The 7,848-nt window shown below is 39.9% G+C and overlaps 2 protein-coding genes across 2 annotated transcripts; both read right to left on the minus strand.

Annotated features, from left to right (window-relative positions):
- Positions 1-217: 217 nt before the first annotated feature.
- Positions 218-1,177, minus strand: LOC141628854 (uncharacterized). The gene is made up of 3 exons (XM_074441947.1): positions 931-1,177; positions 626-726; positions 218-502 (listed from the first exon to the last, which is right to left on the minus strand). Exons 1-3 carry the CDS (start codon positions 1,175-1,177, stop codon positions 218-220), a joined length of 633 nt encoding a protein of 210 aa, XP_074298048.1.
- A 129-nt stretch (positions 1,178-1,306) lies between these two features.
- On the minus strand, positions 1,307-2,284 carry LOC141628855 (uncharacterized). Its single transcript, XM_074441948.1, has 2 exons — positions 2,203-2,284; positions 1,307-2,091 (listed from the first exon to the last, which is right to left on the minus strand). The coding sequence occupies exons 1-2, from the start codon at positions 2,282-2,284 to the stop codon at positions 1,307-1,309; spliced, it is 867 nt and encodes a 288-aa protein (XP_074298049.1).
- Positions 2,285-7,848: the final 5,564 nt, after the last annotated feature.

The following is a 7,848-nucleotide window of genomic DNA, read 5'->3' on the forward strand; positions in this document are numbered from 1 at the left end:
CAAATGTTATCACACTAATTTGTGGAGGGCACAAGCTCCAACAGTAATCAATGAAGACCTCCATTATGTCACCAATTTGGTCTTTAAATATCATGTTGACCAGGCGTTGGTAGGTTGCCCCAGCATTTTTCAGGCCAAAGGGCATTGCTTTGTAGCAATATATGCCCCTTTCCGTGATGAATGTAGTGTTTTCCTAGTCAGCTGGGTGCATCTTAATCTAGTTGAATCCACTTGAGGCATCCATAAATGTTAGTAGTTCATCCCCAGCTGTAGCATCTACCATTGCATCAATATGAGGGAGTCTAAATAGATCTTTTGGACAGCCTTTATTAAGATCGGTGTAGTGTACACAAACTCTCCACTTGCCATTTTTCTTTTGTACCACAACCACGTTGGCCAGCCAATCAGGGTATACCACTTCCCTGATCATCCCCATGTCTAGGAGTTTGTCCACCTCTTCATTAATGATAGTGTTGCGTTCAGGGACAAATTTTATCCTTTTCTGTTGTACAGGCATAAATGAAGTGTCAATATTAAGTTTATGGGTAATAAAATTGGCATCTATGCCAGTCATATCAAAATGGGACTAGGCAAAACATGAAGATTTATTCTTAAGAAAACATACTAGTTTTGGTCTGATATTATCTGGGACATCAGATCCTACCAGTACGTGCCTGTCAGGATACTTAGGGTCTAATATTACCTTATCTGTTTCCATTTGGGCTTCTGCCACATAAGTTCTCCTGACAGGGTACTTTAATTGCTAGGCGACAGACTTACCTGTCTTGGAAGGTTTTAAGGATTCAGTATATTATCCCTGGGCAGACTTTTGTTCACCTTTGATGGTTGTTATTCCCCATTTTGTCGTTATTTTGACGCATTGGTGATAGGCTGAGGGTATAGCTCTAACATTATGGATCCAAGGCCTACCTAGGATTGCATTGTAGGTTGGCAGGTAGATTTTTCCAAGAGTATTCTTGGTTTCACCACCGAATCCTACCAGGACATTTAATTTATTTATGATTTGGTTCTCATCAATCTTCATGTCTTTTAAGATGTCAAGCATAATTAGGTTGACTACGCTGCCACCATCTACTAGAATTCTCAGGACACGTGCAGTCCCAATTTGCATGGTAAGTACCAGGACATCATGATGGACATCCCAGATTCCCTGCATATCAGTATCCTCAAAAGGAATTTGAGGTAAATTTCTAGGTTTGAAAGGAGATTTTATTTTTGACTCCCTGGCTATTTTCTTTGCAGCTGAGCTAGTCAGGCCGCATATTTCAGATCCTTCATTGATGAATTAGACTTCATAGATGGGTGGTGCTGGGGGCAGGTCTCGTTGTGCTCTTTCCCGATCCTTTCCTGATTTGCTGCTTTCCCTGTTTTTTGATGGCATCAAATCATCCAGGTAGCCTTTCTTTAACAGGTAGGCCACTTGTCTGCGTAGTCCCAGGCATTCCTCTGTGGTATGTCCTATGTCCATGTGAAATTCACACCATCTTATTGCATCCTTTCTTGAGGTTGGGTTGTCCGTCTTTTTGGGCCACTTGACAATGTCTCCCATGTTGTCAAGCCTTTTAATCAATCCTGCATTATCAACAGAGAAGTTATATTCTTGAATAGACGGGTAAGTATAAGAGTTACCTCGTTGCTCATGAGCATAGTTGACTTCTGATCTGTCAGGCCTAGTGTAGGGGGGTGGCCTGGAACTGCTTCGTCTGTGATTAGAACTTTTCCTGTTGGATCTTTCATATCCTGAGACACTATCAGTGGTTTCAGCTTTGAAGCTTTTGTTTTCTTCCAGCCTGATGTAGCCAATGGCTTTTGCCTTGACGTCTTCAAAAGTGAGGTAAGGTTTCATAGTCAACTCATCATAGAAATCACTGTCCAGTGGTAGTCCCTGCCTGAAAGCTTTCACGGCTGTTCCAATATCACATCTAGGAATTGATACATTCTCTTTGTTGAATCTGGTCAGGAATGCTTTGATTCTTTCGCCAGGCTTTTGCTTGATTCTGTATAGGTCACTGGATATCTTTTCGAGTTCCCTACTGCTGGAGAATTGATGGTTGAACGAGTTTATCAAATCTGCAAAGGACTTGATTCTTCAATTTTGCAGATTTATGTACCATTGAAGGATAGGTCCGGTCAGGGTTGTTCCAAAACCCTTGCACATGCATACTTGTCGCCGCAACTCACTGGGTATAGAGGCTGCCAACATTCTTTGTTTGTAGTAGGCTACATGGTTCTGAGGATTTGTAGTTCCATCATAAATTCTCATTGATGGTACCACAAAATTTTTAGGCAGATATATCTTGGCTATCTCATCCACGAAGGGAGAGTCAACATAACTTTCAGGGTTGGCTTTTTCAATGGTTGGAGGTACTCCAGGATTCTTCTCAAATTTCTCATGGAGTTTCTGGATCTCCTGGAGCATGGCCATCATTATGGCTGCTTTAGTTTGATCGGGGATGGCCTCTTCATTTGGAGTATCCTCTGAGTCTGAATCAATGTCTCCTGCTTTGGATTTTGTTGGAGTTGGAGTACCAAAGTTGAAGAGAACTGTGCTCTAGACTGAATCTTCAATTTTGAACCTAAAGCCTTATCCTCTAGCTTTTGCTTCAGACTGGATGGTCGGAATGTTTCGGAGCTATATTCTATTTTTCGGAACAATTGTCGTTGGAAGAACCTAGACCAAAAGACAATTTATAACTTCACAAACAACTCTACAATTAGTAAAAAGGCAAGTAAAGGTCGGATCCCAAGGGACGGGAATTGAGATGAGATTTCTATTGAAACTAGTGGTGTCTTAGGGGTGTCACAATTTGGGTTGATGTAGAAGGTCACTAACTAGATAGAAATGAAAATAAATAAGCAAGATGAATTAAAAGGGTTGTAAACAATTGATAAAAAGCACTAGGGTATCATGGGGTCATAGGAAAGTTTGGGTCCCGGAGCCGAATCGATTAGATTGTACAACACCTACAAGTCAACTTAGTCTTTCCTACTCAACAACATGCATGGTCTAATGAGCCTCGAGTTGTTTTATGTCTTACAAGTCTCATTGAAAAGATAGGTGATGGGTAAAAAATGCAAGGATTCATAGGCTCACATTTCATCAAACATAACATGTGCATGAGTTGAGATCAAAACAAGCAAGCAAATAAACCATGAAAGCATATTAATTTAAGCATGAATCATTCCCCATGTTGGTTTTCCCTAATTACCCATTAACCCTAGCTAGGTCACTACTCACTCATTATCATGTTGATCATGCTAGCAAGGTTATCAATCATACCAACAAATTGAAACATGATGAACAAATGAAAGTAATTAACAATAATTAAAAAGGGATTAAGAGAATTATACCTACTAATGATTCCAATAATAAAGGAAAGAATAAAAGAAGTACTTGATGCTTGATTGAGAGGTTGTCAATCTCCCAATAATAACCCAAATAATATTCAATTACCCAAAATAAAGGATGAACAAGAGAGAGATTAAGGAAATAAAACTTGTATTAAAACTTGATTAATTGTTGATTACAATACTAAAGAGAGATTTGATTGATATTAACTACTCTAATAATTGATAAGAAGAACATGCTCTTCTAATTAGACTAATGGGGTATTTATAGTGGGAATTAGGTGGATGCATTAGGGTTAACTAAGGGCTAAACTAGTAATTACACTTTTTAGATTGAGCAGAGAGACGACGGTATTTTTCGAAGGAAGGGCTTCTTTCTTTGAAACTTGAAGAAACGGATTTGTGCTGGACTGGAATCCGTGCGTCTTAGGCACGGGACGGGCGGATTCAGGAGCCTCTGCCCGGGCGTCTTCAAGGGAATCCGGTCGTCTTCTGGGCTTGCTGCCCGGGCGTCTTTGAAGGAAGACGCACAGATTGTGCTGTGGAGGACGGGCGGATTCAGGACAATCCGCACGGATTGCTCCTCAGTTTTGCTTCTTCTTCTTTTCTTCCCTTTTCTTCGTAAAATCCTTGGGGATTTCCTCGGGGATGCAAGGATCCTTTCTCGTCATTGCCCAACTACTATAATATGTACAAAGGCCTTCTAATCTTGTCTCTCCTTGATGCTTGGTCATTGAATTCAATCAACTTAGTCTCGTTTTGCCATGAATATGCAAGATTTGCACTCCTTTCCTACCAAGGGATCAAAATCTCAAAGAATATGCAAAACAAAGAACTAAAGACAATAAATGACCCAAATATGCACTAAAAAGCATGGGAACAAGGCTAATTCGGGGACTAAATATGCGCTAATTTTGGTCACATCAAATATCCCCAAACCGAACCTTTGCTCGTCCAGAGTAATGAGGTGACAAAGACTAAGACCATTATTTAAACTAACCTAATAACATAGCCGATATGAGACAATTAGCGGGTCTCACTCCGCCCCTTCAACTCACAACAAGACAACCATGAGGTAGGATGCCTTCTTGCAAGGCAAGGTGGGTCTTGCCAAAATGGCGACACATCCAAACATTAAGCACACAAAATCAAATAATGGATGCATCTACAAAAGGAATAGCCACATCCTCATCAAGTGGCAGAGGCAACTAAGAGAGAACAAATTTAAGAGCATATAATCCTTCACAAATACTAGTTCAACAAATTACTAAGGCTAAGAGGATGGCACTAAATCACCTCCAAATGGTGTTAAACTAGACTACTTTCGTCCTCAATTCCCAAATGCTTTCGTCAAGAGCGATCGGATGGTGGTGGAATGATGATCCGTATGATGCTAGTAGCATATGACATGACAACTCTCGAATTCTCTACAAAAGTAAAGGTCATGGATCGTCCCAAGCTCGACAAAGTGGCTTGACAAAAAGGCTTTTTGGGAATGAAATGCTCAAATCGTTATAAACAAAGGGTGGATATGACTAGTATTCAAAATTTGACCTCATTTAACTTTCACATTTCAAAAATTTAAGATGGGGTTTGTCCCTTCCGGGCTAGTGTCCTTTGCTTTTGCCAATCGCTTATTAGGCAACCGGTTAACCTCTAGACAGTAGCTTTTCGGGGTGATAGTCACTCTGTCTCTGGGCGGTTGAATTCACAACCGTGTGGGGGCCCAATTCAATGGATCCCTCTCCAAAGCACATCGAAGTGGTACGCCTCCATCAAAACAACTAAATTTCTCAACATTTCAACATTTCATAACATTTGAGGTTTCCTTAGCAATAAATTACTTCCACATATAAAAATTTTCGAAATGAGCATTTCAAAATTATTGATAGAAAAGTATTTTTGGGTTGCCTTACCACAAGGTCAATCAAGGTCACCTAGACAAGTTAACCAAGTCCACATCGCATCACGGGGTTGGAATAGGTGACTCACATGCAAACTCTTGACTAGGCTTTGGGTCATGGGTCAAAAGACACTAGTATAACACAACCTAGGGTGTTTTACAACCATTCTAGTAGGCAAAGTCTTAAGTTGAAAAAGTATTTGTAATGGTTTAGTTGCTCTTGTCAAAGTTCTCAATTAGGCACTTTTCAAAATATTTCATCTAAATGCAACTATATGCCATGATGCAACTATTATATACATCCTAATGCAAGTGATTCTACCAACTAATATGACATATAAACTAAATGAAAGTCCTAAGTTCACATTGTTATACCGCATCAATCAAAATAAAGCCACATAGTCATTAACATAAAGAGGAAAAAGGAGATTGGAAAGATAATACCATGCGGTCTTCAAGATCCTCATGTCTCGGATGTGGTGTAGTCAATCAATGTGAACAAGGATAGAACAAACACATATATACAATAATACATGACTACACTAAAAAGGAAATAAACATGTTTTTGGGTTTTTCAATTTTCAAATTTTTATGGTTTTTCAAAAATTTTCAATTTTTTTTGGATTTTTGAATAAAAGTTAAGTTAGAATTCCCCATCCTCACACTGATATGGGCATTGTCCTCAATGGCTAAAATGATGGGAAATTATGCAAACATGATGCATGATTTCTACATTAAATGCAAGCTACACTAATCTACACTACATGATGCATGGTTTTTGTTTATGATGGAGAGGATAATTTAGATTACCTCCCGTTGTGTATGCATTAACTTCCCCAAACCGATCTAGAAATTATTGCTAATGTCCTAAGGTTGGGTGTAGTTTATGCACAAACTATGCAATGCATGAAACTAATTTTGTCACTTTGGATTTTGAAAGGTGGGAACAATAAAATGAGAACAACTCAATGGGGCCGAGGTGTTAGTCCTCAATGGTTCTCGGACTACTCCAACAATGATCAAGATTAATAAATAGAACAAAGAGAGAAATAGACAAACCTCAAGAGGGTAGGAGCCTCTAAAGCTTGCTAATCTTCCATCATATCATCATTATCATCACCTTCCTCACTAGAAGTGGTCTCATCACCACTTTCTTCTTCACCTTGCTCATCATCCTCTTCTCCTTCTTCACTAGCTTCTTCATCAATGTTATCATCAACCTCTTCATTACCGACAACCTCATTATCACCCGGAACAACCCTAGATGCATTCGGAAAGAAGACTTCCCTATCCGCCCAACTAGGCAAAGGACATAAAGGGTCAAGTAGTCCTTGCCTAGCTATGAAGGAGGGGTGGATATTGTGCTAAGTATGCATTTTTCCGATCCTCGAAAGCTTGCTTGTGCATCTCTTGTATGAGAAGAGTCAAATAATTATTTCTTGCTTCAACGCCTTCGGGCTTGAACTCTTGGTACTCGAAAGGATAGGTTGATGTGACAACGGAAGAGGAGGGCATTTCAATTTCACCCTTTTGTTGTCGGATAATGTACTCGGCCTCTTTTGAAAGGGGAAGTAGATAGTTGGTCCGGTGGACACTCAATCGACAAATCTTTGAAGGCAAAGTGAAGGATCTAGCCTCACTAGTGAGCCATCCATACTTGGTGTCAAGAGGGTTATCGGTAATCCACTTGTACTTGTATATCATAGTATTAATATCAATGAGATGACCACCCTCTTTCGCCTCATACTTGTTATCTTTGTTGAAGTTCAGATCAAAGTATTTAGCTAGGATAGTGACTAGGCCTCCATTCATAATAACGGTGTTGCCTTTCTTCCCAAAATCAATATTTAGCCATCTATCCACCAAAAGCCTTAGAGAGTTGAAAGGCTTGGTGAATTCCCTTCCAATGTTCAAAGCCGACTCAAGAAGAACAAAATCGAGTTTGGTGAAATGGTTGGTGTCTTTTCTTGCAATGATGGTGTTCCCTATGACCTTGTGCCACACTCTAATGCCCGGATGGTGGACTAATAGAGCGCGACAGGCATGAAAGTCCTCAAATTTCCTTCCGGAAATCGCCTCCCAAAGAGGGTCGGGGTCATACTTGCCAACATTCTTAAAATAACTTGGTGAATCACTAAGACCCAAAGCTTTACCCATTTCCTCGAAGGAGATGCGCCTACTAACATTAGCTAGAAGAAACTCGATGGTCTCCATGGTCTCAACCTTGTTAACTTTCAAAGAACTCAAAAATTCTAAGGTAAGGGAGGGGTATGTCAATTCTTTTGATTCAAACAATTTCTCCAACCCCATGGCTTTGAAGAAGGCTCTAGTTTGCTCAAGGACACCCAACTTATCTAAGGTATCTTCACAAATAAACTAGGTGGATAGAAATGATTTCCTAGCAAACTTGGCAAAAGTGTCCCTATGGGATTTGGAAATGAAAATTACCTCCGGATAATTCGAAAGTTGAGCAATTTCCGGAATAGAAGATGTTGTTGCTTCCATGGGAGGTTGTTGTTGTTGCACTTCCAAGTTTGGGCTAGCTACCACCATAGCCAATGCTTTCTTTACTTGAA

The sequence above is a fragment of the Silene latifolia genome, chromosome Y, assembly GCF_048544455.1.
Source record: "Silene latifolia isolate original U9 population chromosome Y, ASM4854445v1, whole genome shotgun sequence".
Lineage (NCBI taxonomy): Eukaryota > Viridiplantae > Streptophyta > Magnoliopsida > Caryophyllales > Caryophyllaceae > Silene > Silene latifolia.

What these genes read in the sequence shown, in the direction of transcription:
- LOC141628854 (XM_074441947.1), bottom strand. Translation starts at nt 1,177, where the DNA reads ATGCAGGGAATCTGGGATGTCCATCATGATGTCCTGGTACTTACCATG. An exon ending in AACCTACAATGCAATCCTAG is followed by an intron (nt 727 to 930) that starts GTAGGCCTTGGA and finishes CTTATGTGGCAG; the next exon opens with AAGCCCAAATGGAAACAGAT. An exon ending in ATAATATCAGACCAAAACTA is followed by an intron (nt 503 to 625) that starts GTATGTTTTCTT and finishes CCTGTACAACAG; the next exon opens with AAAAGGATAAAATTTGTCCC.
- LOC141628855 (XM_074441948.1), bottom strand. Translation starts at nt 2,284, where the DNA reads ATGAGAATTTATGATGGAACTACAAATCCTCAGAACCATGTAGCCTAC. An exon ending in GTTGGCAGCCTCTATACCCA is followed by an intron (nt 2,092 to 2,202) that starts GTGAGTTGCGGC and finishes AGTCCTTTGCAG; the next exon opens with ATTTGATAAACTCGTTCAAC.